We start from the raw sequence: 22,905 nt of genomic DNA on the forward strand, positions 1-22,905 counted from the left end.
GAGGAACATGTGGACGTGGACATGCAGGAGGTCACACTCCGCTGTTTCACATGAATTATGGAACAAATTCAATGTTAATGGATGTAGATGATGTAAGTTTCTGTCACTTACAAGAGAAAACGCTGCAGAAGCACTTTATAAACCTGAGCTTCACGCGTCCTGTAGAAGCAGAAACATGACACTGTGGTTACGCAACGATTTACATTAACGTCACGTGATGATGTAACACAGAGCGAGCTGCTGTTTGGACAATTTTAGGTGCTTTTATGGTTTATTATTTACTATGAAAATGGAAGATGTGTTAAGTCTGTCTGAATCAATAATATACAAGAACAAATGTGTTGGTTTGAGTCGCTGAGGAGAATTCAAACACAACAAACGGCTCAAATTTAAATTTATATTATTATGTATTTGTCAAGTAAAAACAATGTCCAAGATTCTGCATCAATTTTGACTTGAAGTTTGTACATTGTTTACACTTATCACTTTTCTATTGACCCTCAAATTGTGCAAATATAACTTGCGCATAAAAATTTGCCTGATGGAAAAACGACAATTCACCAAAAGTCTAATTTTTCGATTAAAAGTTTTTACGCTGACAAGAGGTGGTTTTTCGGGCGTAGCGCAAAAATGGTATATCATGCAAAACTGCAATGGAAAGACTTTTTTACGCAACTAGAGTCACGTGAATAAAAAAAGGATGTTGACGGATGTTACAACCGGGGATGTAACAGTTACCGGTATAACGATAAACTGCAGTAAAATTGCAGACGGTTATTACCGTTTAAATTCTAATTATGGTGATAACCATGTTTGATTACCGCACTTTTAGGGGAAAGAACCCTATGTAAAGATCTGCTTTTATGTCAAATGTTTAAGTGTAGTTTTAATTTATTACAATTTTGATTTTTTATACCTAATATTTGGACCCAATATTCACTTTTAAAGTCTTTGAAAAGGTTCATTAAGCATTGTTGTGTTATTTATGTAATAAAGTATATACATTTTTCAAATGGGATTTTTTTTTTTTTTTGTGTGTGTGTTTTTTGTCCTTTTGTGTTGATATAGTAGGTTAAAGTGAAAACATTTGTTTATATAGTATATAAAGGCAAAAACAAAAGTACTGAAAAACGGACAAAATAGGCTCAGACCACTAAGGGTTAATATTTGAATGTTTCTGCAACAGAAAGTACATTGTGCCAATTACTTTTTAATTTTTTTTTTGTTTTAAATACAATTTTGGTTAAATTATTTTAGTGTGTGTATCAGTACTTTTTGAACATTTTGAGCACAATTTCAACAATACCGCGATAATAATGATAACTGTGATAATTTTGGTCACAATAACCGTGATATGAAATCTTCATATCGTTACATCCCTAATTACAACAAGAGAAGAAGAAGAAGAAACATGGTGCGGTATGTGTGGACACACCGGGAAACCCAATCATTTCTTAATTTAGAATGAGATAGAGGGGTAATATACAGGGTGGGGAAGCAAAATTTACAATATTTTGAGGCAGGGATTGAAAGACAGTGTATGACCAATTAGTTTATTGAAAGTCATGAGAATTTATTTGCCACAAGAAAATGTCCATAATAGAAAATGTTTTTATTCTATGTGTCCTCCTTCTTTCTCAATAACTGCCTTCACACGCTTCCTGAAACTTGCGCAAGTGTTCCTCAAATATTGGGGTGACAACTTCTCCCATTCTTCTTTAATAGTATCTTTCAGACTTTCTTGTAATAGTTTTGCTCATAGTCATTCTCTTCTTTCCATTATAAACAGTCTTTATGGACACTCCAACTATTTTTGAAATCTCCTTTGGTGTGACGAGTGCATTCAGCAAATCACACACTCTGACGTTTGCTTTCCTGATTACTCACATGGGCAAAAGTTTCTGAAAAGGTATGGATAATAGTGTTAGGTATGATTATGACATCAATATATGTTTGGTTTCAAAACAACTGACGTAGTGTCTGCTGAGAAAAAACAACTAAATGTTCATTGTAAATTTTGCTTCCCCACCCTGTATAATAATAATGAATATCTCTGTAAATCAACACCATATTTACGTTCGTCACCATGTTTATGGAATGACTTCTCGTGTCATCTCGCGATAATAAATAAACAAATCATCGCATTTGTGATTTAATGGAAAAAACGCCATTAAGCACTTCTGTTTTTTCAACATTTAGTAAATATGGGTAAAGTTTTGTGCAGATGTCCAATGGAAAAGTGACTACTGTTACATTTGCACATTTTTATACTTTTATATTTTTAAAATGTTCCCTTTCATACAGTATATCTGTAATTTACACATATTTCAGTTGTACGACGCCATATCAGGGCCACATAAGAAAATAAAAACACTTGTCACTTACAAAATAAAGTCATAAAATACCGAGATAAAACCCATAATTTTAGGAGAACAAAGTCAATACAAAAAGAATCATAATTTTCTGAGAATTAAGGCATAATATTATGAGAATAATGTCGTAGTTGGAAAAAAAGGCGGGAAAATTATCCTAATTTATAAGAATAAAGTTGTACCCACTCATCTCATAATGGAGAACTGTGAACATTCTGTGAGGTTCTACTTTCATTTGAAGTTTACGCACAAAGGCCAAATAATAAGCCTATTAGCCCCGCCCACCATCAACACATTAGCATTAGTCGTCCGCTCCGACAGAACTGGAAGTTGCTGCTTCACTTGTTGGATTCGCTGTAACTGGAAACTGTCACTAACAAGGCTTAAATTTTAAATTTTCATAAAAATTAAACTGTTTGCGCAATAGGAAAAATTTCAAGACGTGCTGATAGAACAGACCTTGTTCTTTCCATAGACGTCTGAGCATGCTCAGTGCACCCCCCGCTGCCTGTGGACTGGGGGGTCAAACACAGAGCAGTGGGTGAGACAGACCCATAAATGACCCATAAACAACAATCAAAAAGTGTTGAGGGATTCCAGCTAATTAATTAAAAGTAATGACATTTCATCACTAAAAAACAGATGATTCATTCAACAGGTGAGGAAGAGAAGAAATACTACGAAAATGGAGGATGTGTCAAGTCCATCTGAATCAATAATATACGAGAACAAATGTGTTAGTTTTTGTGTTTCAGGGAGAATAAAATAAAATAAATTGTGCAGGTTTTATAAAATAATTTCACAAAACAAACAGAAACATTTAGACAATAACCTTGATGAAATACCTACGACGGCGTATTAGGGCCATGTCGGAAAAATAAAAACACTCATTACAAAGCGAATAGAGTCGTAATATTATGACAATAAAGTTGTAGTTTAAAAAAACCTCATAATTTAACGAAAATAATGTCGTACTTTTATGAGATTAAAGTTGTAATATTCTGAAAATAAATTTGCAATTTTGCGATAAAAAGTCATAGTTTAGAAATTGCAATTTGCTTGAAATCTGTTTGGTTCTTACAATGAAAAAAAAAACCCAAACCTGTGCGAACTGTCTTCAGAGTCCTTCGACTCATGCTAATGTGTTGATGGTGGGCGGGGCTAATAGGCTCAGTATTTGGTGGGCGGGGCTAATAGGCTCAGTATTTGGTGGGCGGGGCTAATAGGCTCAGTATTTGGCCTTTGACCGTAAACCCCAAATGAAAGTAGAACCTCACAGAATGTTCCAAGTTCTGCATTATGTGACAGGTGGGTACGACTTTATTCTTGTTGTTATCTTGTTACATTAATTATGATACTTTCCATGCATGTTTTTAAATTACGATGTTATTCTTGTAATAATATGGCTTTATTCTTGAAATATGACGACATTATTCTCATAATATTACGACTTCATTCTTGTCAAATGATGTCTCTTTTTGTATTTGTAAATTATTCTCATAAAACTACAGGTTTTACTTGGATATTTTACGACTTTATTCTGGTAGTGACACATGTTTTTATTTAATGTTTTTATCTAATAGTAAACACCCCTCCGTATTCCTGGGTTTTTGGATGTTGCGGTTCCGTCTCCTGTGGTTTGTTTCTGTCGTGTCGTTTTCAGCCGTTATTCGATCTCAGATCCAGACCCGGGTGAAGTGAAACCGGATCCGTACTGTACTGTGTTTCTCCGGCTCCCACTTAGCGTCAGGCGATGCTCGGCCTCCAGCGCAGAAACAGGTGAATTAATGATGATGGGAACGGCTAAAGAGTGTTAACGGGACGCCGTGTCGACACCGGCGGCAGATAAACCCACAGAGATCAGAAAACCACACGTCTATTAGTCCTGTAACAGTCACATACAAACAAATTTATCTACTTATTCACTGTTAAAACACTCAAACTCTTACATCATTTCTCATATTTATATATATTTTAAATCTGTTGTCTTTTATTTGCTCTAAGGTGATATTCCTTCGTCTTCAGGCTGAATTTCGACGACTAAACATGTCAGAAAACATTCGAATCGACACAAAAATCAGGAATTTCATGGAATTTTGTGAATGTAAATACACAAATAACTCAGCGGCGCCCCCTATCATGACACCACCGACAAAAGTGAGTCACGCGTACATGCATGGAATTTGGTAAATGTGTCTATCACCCCAAGATGACTGGTCACATGACCTCACCTCAACAGGAAGTCCACCATTTTGGATTTTATATCATTTTTCGGACGATTTTCGCAATTTACTCACTGTTTATTCCAACTCCTCTTACTCACGTTACTTAATTGACTTGAAATTTGTTGGACATCATCCACAGGTGCTGATGATCAATAGTTATTAAAATGATGCGCCGTTGCCATGACGATAGGTCACATTTGGAGCTTTGGCCATTCGCTATGAAACTCAAAATGTCTACGACTCACTGGATATTTGTCCGATTTGATCCTAATTTGACCCAGTTCATCGGACACCTGCCCTGAACACATTCACGTTGCAATATGGCGACTATTACCATGACAACATTACAGTTTCCACAGTTCGCTATGAAACAGGAAGTCGTCATAAATTTGTTGTAGTGTGTCCGATCTTCAAATGTTTTTGTGTGGTTTTTTTCAAAGGCTTTTCCAGAACCAGGCTAAATTTGCATAATAGGAGATGAGTATAATTAAGTTATTTACAATTAAAGCAGTTTGTGCAGGACTAGTGCAGAACCACGATGGTGTACAGGGTTTCTATGACTTGACTACATTTGTGTGTATTCTAGGTGCAGTTTTTCATCCAATAAATGGAAAAAATCAAGTAGAGGAGCTCAGATCTGTAGTGAATCCATCTCTAGTTACTGTTTGAGGAGTATTTTCTTCTTTGTGTCTGAATTTTCTTTAGTACGATGGACTAATATGAGCAGAAGCATCACATTTAACAAACAGACATGTTTTTAGAAACTGTAGATAATAATATCTCTAAAAGATCATAGATAAATCAGAAAGTTTAGACGGATTCCAGGTCAAAAGAAATTAAAAGTAATGAAACATAATATAGTTAAAATGGCACTTATTTTTATGAAGTAATTTCAGATTGTTAATTTTTTGTGAAATATAAACAGTTTCATAATGGAATTTTAAATTTTTTGCATTAAAACAGAGAACAAATGGGATTAGTCAATATGTATTCTGTTTTTATTTTACTGCTCAGACCTGTGTCAGATCATACTGGTGTGAATGTGGACCTGAACTAAAGGACTTCTACATCCATGGGTTCATTTGTCTGTTTCCTTCTGTCTGTCCATCCTCAGCTCCTCAGGGATTGGTGTTCTCCTGGTCCTGGTCCTGGTCCTGGTTCTGGTCCTGGTCCTGGTTCTGGTCTTGGTGGCGGCAGAGAGCCGTGGATCCTCCTCCCCTCCCTCCTCCCCTCCCTCCGCCGTTGGATCCGTTAACTGGGCGGAGAATCCCTCACTCTGACCGGATCCTTGGTCTCCTCCTCCCACAGACACTGAACAGGAACCGGCTACGCACCGCCACGGACCGGACCGACACCGGACCCACACCCGGATTCACCTCCACACCGCGGACCCACCGACGGCCCCGGCTCCCCCTCACCTCCGCACGGATCGGTCGGCGGTGTTCGGAGCTTCGGCCGGTGCTTCCTGTCGGCGGCTCTTCTCGGACCGCGGATCCGTCCTTTTGTTGTTGTTCCTCGGTGGAGGTCGGTTTCTGCTCCCGGTCTCGGCCCAAACGGAATGAATGACAAAAACAAAGGAGGTTGATGTTCACAACTCCCCGACTCACCTCTTCTTCGCCTCGCCCAAGGAACGGAGACTCCATCTCCGGCAGAAGATGGAAGCCGGAGGCGGGACTGAGGGCTCGGACGGCGGACACACACAGCACGCGGTCCCCGGGCAGCAGCGGCCGGACGCCGCGGAGCCTCCGGCCGCGCTCCCCGCTCAGGCTCCGGGGGAGAAGAAGAAGATCAACCGGGCTCCGTCCCCGGCCCGACCGAAGGACGTACCCGGGTGGTCTCTCACCAAGATCCGGGGAGGCATCGGGACACCGACCCTCAGCGTCAAACCGGGGTCCATCCACCTGGGGAGCCGCATCTCCAGGCGCAGTCCGGTGGGAGGTCTGAGCGGGAAGGACGGCAAAGGGGACCGGGCCGGAGGAGGCAAACAGGCGGGGAAGCTCTCCTCCGCGGCCGCGATGAGCAAAGCCTCCGCGGGGAAGGCGGCCAAAGGAGCCGGCGGGCGGAGGAAGGTGTCGGACGCCAGTATCGGATCCGACGACCTGTCCAAGGACTCCGGCTGCGCCCCCGGGAAGCTGTCCCCCACCGACAGCAGCTCCGAGCTGTCGGACTGCGCCTCCGACGAAAACAAACTGTCCACGGACGCGGTGAGCAGCGACACCGAGTCCCGGAGCAGCCGGGGCGGGGGGCCGGACGGAGACAAGCCGCTCAGGGACAGACCCGGACCGCGGGCCGCCCCCCGGACCCTCGGCTCCTCCGCGGACAAGGACCGGCTGTTCCTGGGCGTGGAGGCCGGGGAGGGCAGCATCTCCCCCGGCGAGGAGCGGTCGGTCACGTCGGTGGAGAGCCGGGTCCCCCCCAGCACCTCCCTGGCCTTCTCCGACCTGACAGAGGAGCTGATGGACAGCATGCATGAGGAGTACGTCCGGGAGATGGAGGAGCTGAGGTCCGAGAACGACTACCTCAAAGTAAGGACGGGTTCATGGGTTTGAGTTTATTCAGTCTGTGTTTGAACTGATGGGGCTGTTAGGAACAGCAGCACAGTTCAACCTGAGCAGACTGAGAATTAGGCTTTTAGAACCAAGAAACTGCAGTGAAAACAGAAAAACAGGATCCACACTGAGCAGAGGAGCAGAGGGGTCAAACGTACGGCCCGTGGACCAAAACCGGCCGCCTGAGGATCCAACCCGGTCCATGAGTTTAAGAAATGAAAAAACAACAGTGGAGATATTAACAAACATTTGAGTTCAGGTTCCACATTCAGCCCAGTATGATCTAAAGTGGACCTGACCAGCAAAATAACCTATAAATAACAAACTCCAAACTTTTCTCTGTGTTTTAGAATGAATAAAGTAAAATTACATTATGAAAAATGTTACATCTTAACACTAAGAACAACCTAAAATTTCTTATGTAAAATAATTGCAATTTTAACAATATTCTGCCTCAGTTTATCATTTACACACGTTCATTATAACTGACAGATCACAGTGGATCTGTAAATACACCAAGATCAGGCAAATAATAACATCAACACATGTTTGTCAAACATACGGCCCACCGATGGGTCCAGTCTGACCCCTAGAAGAATTTGTGAAATGCAAAATGACACTGAGGACATTAACAAACATTCGAGTTCAGAGTTCCACATTCAGCCCAAATCTATCAGAATAACCTATAAATAATGACAAGTACAAATGTTTCTCTTTGTTTTAGTGCAAAAAAAGTCAAATTACGTGAAAATGAACAACACAAAATGTCTTAAGACAAATAAGTGTAATTTTCACCATATTCGGCCTGTTATTAATGTTTTATGTATTTATACTGTGATCTATCAGTTGTACATGTGTAAATATAGACTGAAGCAGAATATGGTTTAAATGACACTTATTTATCTTAATAAATGTCAAGTCGTTGATGTTATTTACATGTTTTTAAAGGATAGTTTGTAGATGTAAACATTTTCATTATATAATTTAACTTTGTTCACTCTTAAACATAGAAAACACTTTGGAGTTGTCGTCTTTTATAGCAGGGCTGTCAAACTCATTTTAGTTCAGGGGCCACATTCAGCTAAATTTGATCTGAAGTGGGCCGGACCAGGAAAATAACATAACATATGTAACAATATAACATAATAATATATAAATAATGTCAACTCCAAGCTTTTCTCTATGTTTCAGAGCGAAAAAAGTGAATTTATATTATGAACAGGTTTACATCTACAAACTGTCCTTTCAAAAGATGTGAATAACATGAACAAACTGAAAAAAAAGTGTCATTTTAGCAATGTTATGCCTCAGTTTATCATTTACACATGTACATTATAACGTACAGATCACAGTGGATCTACAAATACACAAAACATGTAGTAACAAACAGAATCTTGTTAAAATTACACTTACTTCTCGTAAGACATTTCAGGTTGTTCATATTTGTTCAGGTTATTCACATTTTTTGCAAAATCATACTTTGTTTTAGTGTAAATACATGAAAATATTTACATTTTGAAAGAGAAAAATTTGGAGTTGTCATTATTTCTATGTTATTATGGTAGTATTTGACTGGTCCTGCCCACTTCAGATTGAACTGATCTGAATGTGGAACCTGAACTAAAAGGATTGTTAATATCTTCAGTGTAATTTTTTCATTTGACAAATTCATCCCAAGGGCCGGACTGGACCCTCTGGTGGGCTGGATTTGGCCCTCAGGCCGCATGTTTGACACCTGTGTTTTATAGGTTCTGATGTTCTTATTTTGCTGATCCAGACCCGATCCAAAGCCTTGAACTAAACTGACAGTCCTGGTTTAGAGTCCATGTGTAGGTTGAGTTGTAGCAGTAACTGTCTGTGTTGGTCCAGTTGTGTGTTCAGTGTGTGTGTTCAGTGTGTGTGTGTGTTCAGTGTGTGTGTGTGTGTAGACATTCCTCTGGATCTGAGCCAAGGTTATTCACTCCATGTTGTTGTGAACGGAGCCTGTACAGCCTCCGTGCCTCAGACGTGTCTTCGATGGTGGATGTTCAGTGTGTTTTTGGTTCATATTGGAGGTGTGTGTGTGTGTGTGTGTGTGTGTGTGTGTGTGTCGGTCTGTAGACGCTGCTGTGATCGAACCTGCATCCGTCTGATATCAGATCAATTCATGTTGGAGTTTCAATAATAGAGACGTGATGGTTTGGTTTGTTAGTGGGTGATTTGTCGTGTGGCTTTGAATTCACAGTCGGAGGAAAACCATCAAACCCCCAAAAGTGTGTTAATCTGTTTTGCATTTCAACAACTTGAGCCATAAACAAAAAAAACAAACAAACATTCAATAATTGTCGTATTTTTAACCCTTTGTGTTTATAGATAGATTTACTTTATTCATCCCCTAGGGGAAATCCAAAATTCAAAATGCGGTCACTGCTCCACAAACACAGCCATACCACATCAACACACAATAAATAAATAAATCCAGAGCATAAGTAGCTGTGAATAACTTAGATTAAAAAGAGGTAGACTTAAAAGACAAGATGTGCTTTCCACCTGTCACATAAAAACATAAAAGCATAAAAACATTATATTAAAAAACCCCACCCGAGGACAGAAGTGTTCCTTATATCTTCATGTTCGCAATGTAAACAAACCATATTTTTTGATTACTCACTGATTCATTGTTATCTATTTTGATGTGATAAATAGTCCATCCATCCATCCATTATCTTCCGCTTCTTCCAGAAGAAGTGATAAATAGTCAATGAAGGAAATATATTTGGTTTTGAATCTGACACTGACAGTAAGGAAGAGGCCAAACTAGATCAGCATTTATTTCTTTCTATTTTTTCTCAAACTGTGTTTATGAGTTGATTCATATGTACATTTAGCTTAAATTTAATGTATTTCATTACTTTTTCTGTGATTAATGACCATTGATGGGTGCATATGTAATTTACTTCTTGCTTTTATAGTTTGTTTAGTTCTTTTTTTTACTTTAAGTTTGAGACAAATAAACAAAATTTAAAAAATGTAAAAATACAAAAAACTTTTTTTCAATATTCAACCTAAAAATTGGGTAGGGTTTTGGTGGAGCTCAGACCGACTCAAACACAGCATCTACCATCCCTGCATCCACTTAAATGACCTAGTATTAACATAAACTAATCAACTTAATGTGGTTTTGTTTGTCAAATATAAATGAACACGTCAGGTGGAGGCAGTAGACTGGAAAAGACTAAGACAAACAGGTCTGTGTCTGGCATTAAATCCAGTGAAAATTCAGATAAAGCAGGTTTTCACTGTTTGACTATTGGATCTGTGTCTTAATGAGTTTGTACGGTGGCTGACAAGGGCCAAACACACTGCAACGACCCAATGCATCTGAGAGAAGAGAAAACAGCTGCAAGTACAGAAACGATGCAAATTCACAAACTCAAACACTAGTTTAAAAGAGGAATGTGGTGCAAATGAAAAAGTGTGCCGCAAGAAACAAAAACAAATGCATAGTAATCATCAAATGGTTTGCAAATAAAGAAAAATGCAAACCAAGAAAACATCTGCAAATGAAAACCGCTGCAGAACCAGTCAGTCCAGAACAGAAGGGCTCCAAACCTGTAGGGGGCAGCGTTTACAGACAACAGACTAGTGGACAATAGAATCAAATAAAAGTCACATGACCGCTACACTACTTTAATTTGTTCCTGCTGTAGTTTGAAACCCTGTCAGTCAGCTGTTCTCCGTCTCTCTCTCCATCCTGTGTCTGTTCTGCTGACAGCGCCCCCACAGGTTTGGAAGACTTCTGTTGGACTGACTGGTTCTGCAGCGTTTTCGTTTGCAGATGGTTTCTTGGTTTGCATCATTTCTTTATTTGCAGAACATTTGATGTAGGGATGTAACGATATGAACATTTCATACCACGGTTACTGTGACCAAAATTATCACGGTTATCATTATTATTGCGGTATTGTTGAAATTGTGCTCAAAATGTTCAAAAAGTACTGATACACACACTGAAATAATTTAACCAAGTTGTATTTTGAAAAAAAAAAAACAACAAAAAAAACAACAAAAACTAGAAAAGCACTTGGTGAGCGCAGACCTCCACCAAGGCAGATCAGTGCCCCCCCCCCCCCCCCCCCCAATCACCACCAAAACTGAATCATTTGTTCCTTGTGCCAGTATCAACATTTCCTGAAATTTTCATCCAAATCCGTCCATAACTTTTTGAGTTATCTTGCACACGGACAGACAGACAAACAAACAAACCAACACCGGCAAAAACAGAACCTCCTTGGTGGAGGTAATAATTGGGTCACTGTACTTTCTCTTGGCAGAAACATTCAAGTATTAACCCTGTCTGAGCCTATTTTGGCCATTTTTCAGTACTTTCGATTTTGCCTTTATATACTATATACAGAAATGTTTACTATATCAACACAAAAGGACAAAAAATATTTAAAATCCGATTTGAAAAATGTATATAGTTTATTGCATAAATAACACAAAGATGCTTAACGAACCTTTTCAAAGACTTTAAAAGTGAATATTGGATCCAAATATCAGGTATATAAAATTAAAATTGTAATAAATTAAAACTATACTCAAATATTTGACATAAAAGCAGATCTTTACATCGGCGTTTTCTGTGGTAATCAAACACAGTTATCATGATAATTAGAATTTAAACGGTAATACTAACCGTTGGCAATTTTACCGCAGTTTATCCGTTATACTGGTAATCGGTAATTTGATAATTATGCATGTGTTTTTGTTTCTTGCGGTGCATTTTTTCATTTGCACCATTTCCTCTTTTTGTACCTGGTTCAGACTGTGTTTGAGTTTGTGAATTTGCATCGTTTCTGTACTTGCAGCTGTTTTCTCTTATCTGAGACACATTGTGGTGTGTTTGGCCCTTATCAGCCACCGTACATTTGTGTGTGTGTGATGGTGGATGTAGAAAAACCACGACTTTAACAGCATCAACAACAAAACCCAAAGAGTGAAAGGAAAAATATAAGTGTCGACTCAGGAGTTCAGATCAGCACATCCATAAAACCAGGAGGTTATGATGCGTTTACATGCTCTGCAGAAAAACCGTAATCCATAAACCCTGGTTTAGATGTTTCAGTCCATTATTGGATTTATTTCAGACTTGGTACATATGTAGTGATGGCAGAATCAAACTTCCTGTTATTATCTTCTACGGCTCTGCTGTTTTTTTAATGATTTAATTGTGTTTATACATGTGTAGATGTAAAAGAATGAAATAAATCCGATTAATAGGCGTATGTGCACAAAGACATTAGAGTATTGGGCACAAATCCAGGTGTTAATCTGATTTATTATAATCAGATTACTGCTGTTATGGGATAAAACAGATCAGATTATACTGTTTACATCAGGGGTGTTAAACATATGACCCATGGGCCCAAAGCGTCCAATCCAGCCTGTTATTATATGTTAGTGTATTTGTAGATCCACTGTGATCTGTACGTTATAATGCACATGTGGAAATGATGAACTGAGGCAGAATATTGTTAAAATTACACTTATTTATCTTAAGAAATTTCAGTTTGTTCAGTTTTTAAAAGATAATTTTTTGACATAAACATTTGCATCATGTAATTTTACTTTTTTTACTCTAAAACATAGAGAAAAGTTAGGAGTTTATATTATTTAAATATTATTATGTTATTATTTTACTGGTGTACATGATCGTTAATCTGTTAACTCCAAAAATCACATAATGATCAGAGAATTAGTGTGAATGTAAACAGACTCAATAGTTGCTTTTCCATTGAACGTCAAATTTCATGAATATAACTTGTGCATAAAAATGTATCTAATAGAAAAACAACAATTTTGCCTAAACTCATTTTTTGATTAAAAGTTTTTGCGTTGGCAAGAGGTGGTTTTTTGTAGCGCAATTGGTATATCATGCAAAACTGCAATGGAAAGACCTTTTTGTGCCACTAGTCAGGTGAATAAAAAAAAAAAAAAAGATGGATGCTGATGGACGTTACAACAAGAGAAGAAGAGTTTTAAAACAAACATGGTGTGGTATGTGTGGACACGCCAGGAAACCCAATCATTTTTAATTTAGTACGAGATAGAGGGGTAATATATAATAATAATGAATATATCTGTAAATCGACATGATATTTACGTTCGTCGCCATGTTTATGGAATGACTTCTTGTGGCATCTCGTGATAATAAATAAATCATCGCATTTGCAATTTAATGGAAAAACCAAAATTACACACTTCTGTTTTTTCAACATTTAGTAAAAATCGGTAAAGTTTTGCGCAGATGTCCAGCAGAAAAGTGACTAGTGAGATGTTAAAGCATCCTTACACATAACGTCCTGTGCACTTTTAATCCTCCTTGGCCTAATATAGTGTAAGAGTCTGTTGAAAATTCCTGCCCTATAATTTAGATTAGATTGTCTTTGTGTAAAACTTATTACAGACATATTTATATTTGAAAGTACTCAGATATTATAACTGCACAAGGCTGGTTCAAGCAAATGTATCACCCCAACAAACCAAGTCATAGCAAGATGTATACACAGTATAAATATGGTGCATTCTTCAGATAATATGATTACGTTTTTGAATGGACTGATGGACGGATGGACGACAAAATGATTACAATACCCTTTGGTCAGAAGTTGGCTGGGGCTTAAAAATACAGATTTAAACCTCCTTCTGCTTCATGAACTCTTACACGTGTCCACGGTTTTAGAAAATTCCACATTTCCCTCTGGTGACTGGAACGTGTTTATCAGAGACTATCCGGGTCCCTGAACGCACCACCACCTGTGTTCGGCATCAGACCAGGGCAGTGAATGCATCTCTGATCTGTGCGTTCCCACCGGTCCAGCACATCCGTCTGACTCAGGACTGATTGATTAGCTGATCGATAGCATTAGCATGTCCCCGGGTGCTAACGGGCCCCGATCAGATGGACCTGTGGATGTCAGCCATCGATCAGGAGGTTGATTGATCGACAACAGAAGGACCACCGTGTCTCCGACAGGGAGTCCTGACCTGCACACTTTGGCCTCAGGGCCACGATTCCTGTTGGTTTGTTCAGTTTTTCTGGTTATTTACCCAGTTTGATTCCAGGGAGACCAATAAACCTTTATTATATATCGATTAAAAACAGGTGAATTTCACTGTTTTATGGATTTTCAACCATTGATTCAATTATTTTTGAATGGGAACAAATTCAGTTACACAACACCTTTAATATATCAAGCAAAAATATGATAATAAGTTGTTTTTTTAATTACCAGGTTTTTACCAGAAAATTAAAAATGGCTTAATTAGGTTTTGTACCCCCCCCCAAGGGGAGGCACAGGGTATTGTTTTGGTTCAGTTTGTTTGTTTGTTAGCACTTTAGCAGCAAAACTATTGGTTGAATTCGTACTAAACTGGGTTTATAGATTACCAGTGACCCAGAATAGATCTCTTTACATTTTGGGAAAAGTAGGTCAAAGTTCAAATTTTTATGTATTTTTAAATCTTTTTTTCCCATTTACTTATAATTAGGGCTGCTCGATTATAGAAAAAAAGAAATCACGATTATTTTAGCAATAATTGAAATCACGATTATTAAAAACAATTATTTGTTAACCTTAAAGTTGTTTATTTTTTTCTTGCAAAACAATGTAAGATATACTCTTTAAACATAAATAAAGCTTTTAACCATTAAAACAAAGTATGTTCACTTTTGTACGAAACAAAAAAACCTTTGAATGCAAATAAGTGTACTGTAAATTCAAGTATGTTTCCTTTTGTAAACAAATAGTGCGCTGTAATTAAACTGCTCTAGACTTGCCATAGAACTGTAGCAATAAAAAAAAAAACTCACGTAAAGTGCAAATTATAAATTCAAGTATGTTCAGTGTAGTATGAAACAGTAAATTCAGTGGCGTGCCGTGAGGTTTCAGTTTGGTTAATACGGGAGTTGCAGCGTAAAGAGATTCGGAGACTGAAGATTGCATTGTGGACGAAGTTGTAGACGGAGTTTTTTTTAATGTGTTTTAGTTTTTCATAAGATTATGATAAAGGTGGCAGTGGTTAAACTTTAGATGGTTAAAAAGGTTTGTTGTGTTACCGGTCGGTGCGGACACAACTACGAAACACTTTTTGCACGTAATGGGTTTTTGCTCTTCATCAAACCCAAAGTGATTCCATACAATTGAATTTGACTTGCCTTTTTTGTTTACCAAGCACTTCTGCTGTGATTCTCCTGCCGTTTTTCCAGACCGCTAGGTACAACTTTCCTTTTGGGGTGGACCTGCCGGTTAGCTGGCAGCAGTAGCTTAGAGGGGGGCGGGGCAGAGCAGCTCATGGGAGCTTGCGTGCGCGTGAATTAAACAACTCAAAATTAATAATCGTTTTTTCTCGATTACATAATTTTTGTAATCGTTGCGTGTAATAATCGAAATCGTAATTGAATTTCGATTAATTGCACAGCCCTACTTATAATGGACAAAATTTCAAATGTCTGTTGCAACAAAACTATTGGTTGAATTCACACTGAATTGGGTTTATAGATTGCCAGTGACCCAGAATATGTGTCATTACATTTAGGGAAAAATAAGTCAAAGTTAAATTTTTTTTTTTTTTTTAAATAATTTTTAAAATCTGTTTTTTTCTCCCATTCTCATTCACTCACACCAATTCACCAACACAAATTTTTTTTTTACTATGTCGAGAAAATACTCCAAAAAAAAGGAAGAAAACCCACAAGCTTCAAGTTCAATTAAAAAAATTGTTTTGTGTTTCTCCCATACTCATTTATTCCCTCTGCTGTCAGGCTGTTTAACGCTGGGAAGTGACTGAAGTTGATTTGATTTGCTATTTATTGTGTTTTTATTATTTTTTTTTTAGCATCTTAGTCATTTCATTTCACTGTTGAACGTGTTGCCCTGTTGTGGTTCTATGGTACTGACAGGTGAATGTGTATGTATGTGTCTGTCATATGCTGCTATGAATGTTTTGCATTTGTTTGTTTGGACGTCCAATAAGGCAGGGTAACTGGGAACTGAACTGCCCTTCTGGGATTTATAAAGTAGTCTGAATTGGAATCATTTACTTATAATGGGCAACATTTCACATGTCTATAAAAACATCAATGTAGTTTCAATTTACTTTAAACTTGGCACATATGTAGAGGTGATTGATATGACATCAGCACATGCATAGACATGATGACATCAGCTGGATCCATGCCAAAATAAACTACAATACGTGTGAGGGGCGGGGCTTGTTGTGCCTGGAACCACTTATTATTATTAACGGTTTTCTGAGTTCAGAGGCATTAAATTCACTTTCAAATGTAAAAAATGTAAAAAAAAACCAACTACTTTATGAACTATGGATGAAGTGTACGTTGATGTGTTTGATAGAGAAATGATTAAAAATATTCATAAGTAGGTGATTTAAATGGCTAAAACATCAGGTAATGATCAACCCATACATTAACTTATTTTTTAACAGGAACATAGTCAGTCAGATCTTTAATATATCAGCTTAAAAATGAAAAAAAAACTTCTACATAATAACATAACATCGTCTTCTATACTAATATTGGACTTGTCATTTGTTCTCCATTAATTATCTGGTCTGTAATATGCCAGAAAATTAGGTTTTATTTGCATTAACTTATGAACATTTTATCTGCTTTTAAGAGTCCAGATGCTTTAAATTCATCTTTAAGAAAACATAAATCTGTAGTTTATGACCCAGGGGTGTAGTATAGGCTGATGTGTTTGCTTTAAAATGATAAAATCTAAATATAAATGGATAAAAACATTAAAACATTGGTTATTTTTCAGCTGTGAAGTCTGTATTTTTGTGCTAAAATGAGTGTCTGAGCTGAAACTGCAGCAGATCTAATGTTTCTCTGTAGTTGATTAGTGTCGCCTTCGTGGTGTGTGTTGTCGCTGAGTGTATCAGAGCGTGTTGGACCACCACCCCAAAGGCTCATGGGAGGTCTGGCGGCGTCTGCTTGTGTCTGTTGGTGCAGCTGTGATGAACACCTGGCTCATGATCAGGACATCACAACAACAACAACAAGAATGACGACAACGATGACAACACGCCGCCGGGGAATCCCACTGAGACACTTCAGAGCCTGATGTTGGGTTTTTTTGGTGTTTTTTTTCCGACTGTAGGTTCATGTGGTGGATGTTTTTAATTGGACAGTAGGTTCATGTGGTGGATGTTTTTAATTGGACAGTAGGTTCATGTGGTGGATGTTTTTAATTGGACAGTAGGTTCATGTGGTGGATGTTCAGGCGAGGTGGAGGTGGTGATGCAACTGTTTTCACTGTTTTCCGTTTGGTTGATGATCAGATGAAGTGAACTGACAGCTGTACGACTGTTTACTCTGTACACGGAGGAGTTTATAACAGGGTCTGGTGGAGCTGCAACGAGCGAAGGATACGAACAAACGGATACGAACTAATGAATATGAACAAACGAATACACTTTATTAAAATCCAAGAGCTGGAAAATCTGATGACATGGTTGGAGGTTGTGAACGGTTACATTGTCATCCATCCATCCATCCATCCATCCATCCATCATGTGTCCATTCTTTCATTCATCCATCCATCCATTCATCATCCATTCGTCCATCCATCCATCCATCCATTAATCTGTCCATTCATCCATCCATCCAACCATCTGTCCATCCATCCATCTGTCCATTCTTTCATACTTCCATCCATTCATCATCCATCTATCTATCCATCCATCCATCTGTCTATTCTTTCATCCATCCATCCATCCATCCATCTGTATATACAATTAAAACAATAAATGAAAAAAATAGAAAGAGCTAAAACAGAATAGAATTAAACTACCATTGAATCCTGTAAAACAGAATAAGGATTCTATCCATATAATAATAATAGTAGTAATAATAATAATAATAATAATGATAATGATAATAATAATAATGCGGTATGATGTGGAACATGTGCTGTACTGGTTCTGATGGGTCAGATCTGTCTGTAATGGGTCAGGTTTCTCAAACTCAGGGTTGGGACTGAAAATGGGTCATGGAGCTGTTTTTATCAGGTCACCAACTGGAAGAAGAAAATATACAGCGACGAAGCAGTGTTTTCATTCAGTTTACAACTAAAACAAAAGACTTTATAGATGTTGACCTGTAGATTAGATTAAAAACATCAGCTGGAAAAGATGTACGAGCCTGACAGGATGTAAAAGCAACAAAACAAAACAGATGGAAAATACACACGAGTTAAGGAGAAGGAAAGGACTTCAAAACAGACTTCAGAGACAGGTTATTGACAGTAGGAGAATCAATGCGATCTATGACAATTCAGGAGGAGATCCAGCATTGATCATATTGAGCTGAAGAAGAACCGCTGCAGTGTTTAATGATTCAGGTGTGAAGACTCTGGGACTGGGGTTTCTGTTCCTGGTCTTAATCTAAACCAGGTCTTCAGGCCAGACTCTACAGATGGACCTGATCCAGACTCATGGTCTACGTCCAGACTCAGGTAAATGTGGTCCAAATCTGATGTTGTTTGTCCATATGTGACCTGTATCTGATCTGTTACAGACAGTTTGAACAGCACTAATCTGATTTTTTTCCAAATTCGACCCAGGACACTTTCATATGTGGTAGAGATGCATGATAATTATCAGCCGATATTGAAAAAAATTACGTCATTCAGATAATTCTGATAATTAAACACTTGTGTGGACAGAGATCATTATTATTATGGATGTAAAGTCCATACTGAGCCTCCTACACTGCAAAAATCCAAATGTTACCAAGTGTGTTTTTCTCATTTCTAGTCCAAATATCTCATCACATTTAAAATCAGACAGAATCACCTGAAGAGGAACTTTTCAGTCAGATATAAGAACTGATTTATAGACAATAGATCTGGAAAATCTGATTTCAAGAAATCTTACCAAGATAATTTTCACTTGTTTTATTGGCCAATTTTTTTTGCTTGAGTAAATTTTTTTTTGTCTTGAATTAAACAAAAGAATCTGCCAGTGGAAGAAGTGAAAATTATCTTGGTAAGATTTCTTGAAATATAATATTTTTGCTTGATTCAAGATTTTGTTTTCTTAATTCAAGATTTTTTTTTTTTTTTGCTTAATTCAAGATTTTTTTGCTTAATTTGAGGTGTTTTTGCTTAATTCAAGATTATTTTTTGCTCAATTCAAGTTTTTCTTTTTTTTTTTTTTTGCTGAATTCAAGGTTTTTTGCTTAATCCAAGATTGTTTTATTTTTTTTGCTTAATTCAAGATGTTTTTGCTTAATTCAAGATTTTTTGCTTAATTCAAGGTTTTTTGCTTAATTCAAGCCAAAAAATCTGCCAGTGGAACAAGTGAAAATTATCTTGGTGTCTATTGTCTGTAAATCAGGTCTTATATCTCACTGAGACGTTCCTCTTTAAGTGATTATGTCGTCTTTTAAGTGTGACGAGATATTTTGACTAGAAATGAGAAAAAGACACTTGGTAAGAGTTCGTTTTTTGCAGTGTATCAGTCTGTTTTTCCTGTATTTGCTCTTCATTCTTTAAATCATTAACTTCCTGTCCTGTCCTGAAGTCATGTGTGTGGATCTGGTTGTGGTCGTTGACTCACGCCGTCGCTGCTTTTACGTTTCCAGAGAACCGTGTTAAAAACAGCAGATGTGTGTCAGATACTGGAGGCTTCCTGGGCCCAGATCTGCTCATCTGTTCCGCTGACAGATCCACCACAGCTGCTCTGTTGGAAGAACTCTGCACATGTGTAATTATCAACGCCGCTCGCTGACGTCTGATTGGCCCGTTCTGTCTCCTGACTCTTCTGCTCTTTTCCTTCTTCTTTAGTTTAGTGGAAAAAGCAGGTCAGTGGACCAGCTCCACAGCCTCTCGCCACATTAACCCCTGATTGGCTGCTTCTGCGTCCTTGTATTCCTGCTGTTTCTGTCCACATTCGTTTCATGCTCTGGTTTTCACACCTTCACTTTCCATTTCCTCTTCTCCTGTTGTTGTTTCCATCCACATCTGTCTCCTCACTTGTACTTTCTCTTTCCTTTTTCTCGTAGATCTGCTTTTGCTGCAGTCTAAGAAACTCCCACAGTAACTCGCATGTCTACGGATGAGAAACAAGTACTGGTTCCAAATCAGGGCTCGGTGCTCAGGGTTGTTTGACAGCCTGCGGCAAATAGAACATGTTGGAAAACTAAACCTAGAAACTCACAAGTGGGAAAAAAAAGTGTTCAACTCCTGGTGTTTTCTGCAGCTGAGGAGGAAGTATCTCACGTCTGTCTCATGTCTGTTGGGAGTTGTGTTAATCAGGGAAAAAATGGTGAGGGGTAAAGACACTAATGAGCTGAAAAAGCTGGAAAAAGGGGTTTACTGGAGTAGAGATAAAGGAATATGAAGAGTTTCAGCAGGTTTTAGAGAACGGCAGATCATGTCAGTGTGGTCTGTGATCCCAAACCCAAACTGTACACTGCAAAGATCTAAATCTGACCAAGTGGGTTTTGGTCATTTCTAGTCAAAATATCTCAGCACAATTAAAATAAGACAGAATCTCCTGAAGAGGAACTTGTAAGATATAAGAAGTGATTTTTAGACAGTTGATTTCAAGAAATCAAGATAATTTTCACTTGTTCCATTGGCAGATTTTTTTTTTTTTTTTGCTTAATTCAATGTTTTTGTTTTTTTTTTTACTTAACGGACTTTTTTTTTTTTTTTGCTTAATTCAAGCTTTTTTTTTTTGCTTAATTCAATTTTTTTTTTTTTTTTGCTTAATTTAAGATTTTTTTTTTACTTAATTCAAGATTTTTTTGCTTAATTCAATATTTTTTTTGCTTAATCCAAGATTGTTTTGCTCAATTAAAGATATTTTGATTAATTCAAGTTTTTTTCTTAATTCAAGATTTTTTGTTTCATTCAAGATTTTTTTTGCTTAATTCAAGATTTTTTTTTGCTTATTTCAATTTTTTTTTTTTTGCTTAATTTCAGCAAAAAATCTGCCAATGGAATAAATGAAAATTATCTTGGTAAGATTTCTTGAAATCAGATTTTCCAGATCTATTGTCTAAAAATCACTTCTTATATCACACTGAAAAGTTCCTCTTTAGGTGATTCTGTCTGATTTTAAGTGTGATCAGATATTTGGACTAGAAATGAGAAAAATACACTTGGTAACTTTTGGATTTTTTCCAGTGCAGATGGACGACTCATGCTGATGATAGTTGTGTATTGACTTATGTTGTAGTTCTTCTGTGGAGGTTATGAGCTCTGAAGGTCTGAAGGACTAAAGGTCTGCAGGTCTGAAGGATTAAAGGACTAAAGGTCTGCAGGTCTGAAGGACTAAAGGCGGCCTTACACTGTGCGAGTTTAGAGACGATTTCTCACTCGTGCGACTATTTCTGGGATCGGGCCCGATGTGCCTCTAGTCGTGTGTCGTGCTTCGTGCAGTGTACATGGGGTAAAGAGAAGCGATTAGCACCTCACGACCAGCAATCTTGTGTTCGCAAGGAAAACGGAGCTGTTTGAAATCCTGCTCGCTCCTCGTGAGTGTATCGTACTGTCAAAGCAGTGCCACGAACCGATGTGCCTCAAATTCTCACACTGTGCATGCGCGAACACAGAAGCGTACAGTAGCGTACAAGCTAACAGTAGCTGGCTATTGTCCTAGTGCAGTTTAGCTGTTGCAGTTTACCTCTAGTTCCTGGATGACAGCCCATACTGTCCACGTCTGGACAACCAATGCCTGCACCGAACACATCGTTGTCTTTTCTTCTTTTTTGATTCCTCACAGATAATGGCACATATTACCAAAGCAGCTCGTTGGTTTTTGTTTAGCACTACCATTTCGTGGCTCACGCCAATGCACAATCATCTATGCACTTTTTCGGATTCCTTGGTATTTTAACGTTGTATTTCCGGATACAACACTCAAACGTGTGGTGCGTCCTGTGGTGTATGGTCCTACAGTGTGAGCAGTCAGGTCGCATACGAGCGTCGGTCCATACAGTGTGAGAACAGGAATTGTGAGCCTGACTGTACGACTGATTCGCACAGTTTGAGATGGAGCTGCGTGCAACGATCGAAATAATCGCACAGTGTATGGACGCCTTAAAGGTCGGAGGGATTAAAGGACTAAAGGTCTGAAGGACTAAAGGTCTGAAGGACTAAAGGTCTGAAGGTCTGAAGGACTAAAGGACTAAAGGTCTGAAGGACTAAAGGTCTGAAGGACTAAAGGTCTGAAGGACTAAAGGACTAAAGGTCTGAAGGACTAAAGGTCTGCAGGTCTGAAGGACTAAAGGTCTAAAGGACTAAAGGTCTGAAGGACTAAAGGTCTAAAGGACTAAAGGTCTGAAGATCTGAAGGACTAAAGGTCTGAAGGACTAAAGGTCTAAAGGACTAAAGGTCTGAAGGACTAAAGGTCTGAAGGACTAAAGGTCTGAAGGACTAAAGGTCTGAAGGACTAAAGGTCTGAAGGACTAAAGGACTAAAGGTCTGAAGGACTAAAGGTCTGCAGGTCTGAAGGACTAAAGGTCTAAAGGACTAAAGGTCTGAAGGACTAAAGGTCTGAAGGACTAAAGGTCTGCAGGTCTGAAGGACTAAAGGTCTGAAGGACTAAAGGTCTGAAGGACTAAAGGTCTAAAGGACTAAAGGTCTGAAGGACTAAAGGTCTGAAGGACTAAAGGTCTGAAGGTCTGAAGGACTAAAGGACTAAAGGTCTGAAGGACTAAAGGACTAAAGGTCTGAAGGACTA

General features: G+C 38.3%; 1 protein-coding gene across 1 annotated transcript in view; it reads left to right on the forward strand.

The window, feature by feature from the left end:
* The first annotated feature begins 5,908 nt into the window (after positions 1–5,908).
* Positions 5,909–22,905, forward strand: part of mtcl2 (microtubule crosslinking factor 2) — a 135,414-nt gene continuing 118,417 nt past the window's right edge. The window contains exon 1 of the mRNA XM_030138869.1: positions 5,909–7,122. Within this exon, the coding sequence (XP_029994729.1) occupies positions 6,160–7,122 (963 nt within the window). The 5' untranslated portion in view covers positions 5,909–6,159. The remainder of the gene's footprint in view (positions 7,123–22,905) is intronic.

The sequence above is a fragment of the Sphaeramia orbicularis genome, chromosome 7 (assembly GCF_902148855.1).
Source record: "Sphaeramia orbicularis chromosome 7, fSphaOr1.1, whole genome shotgun sequence".
Classification (NCBI taxonomy): Eukaryota; Metazoa; Chordata; class Actinopteri; order Kurtiformes; family Apogonidae; genus Sphaeramia; species Sphaeramia orbicularis.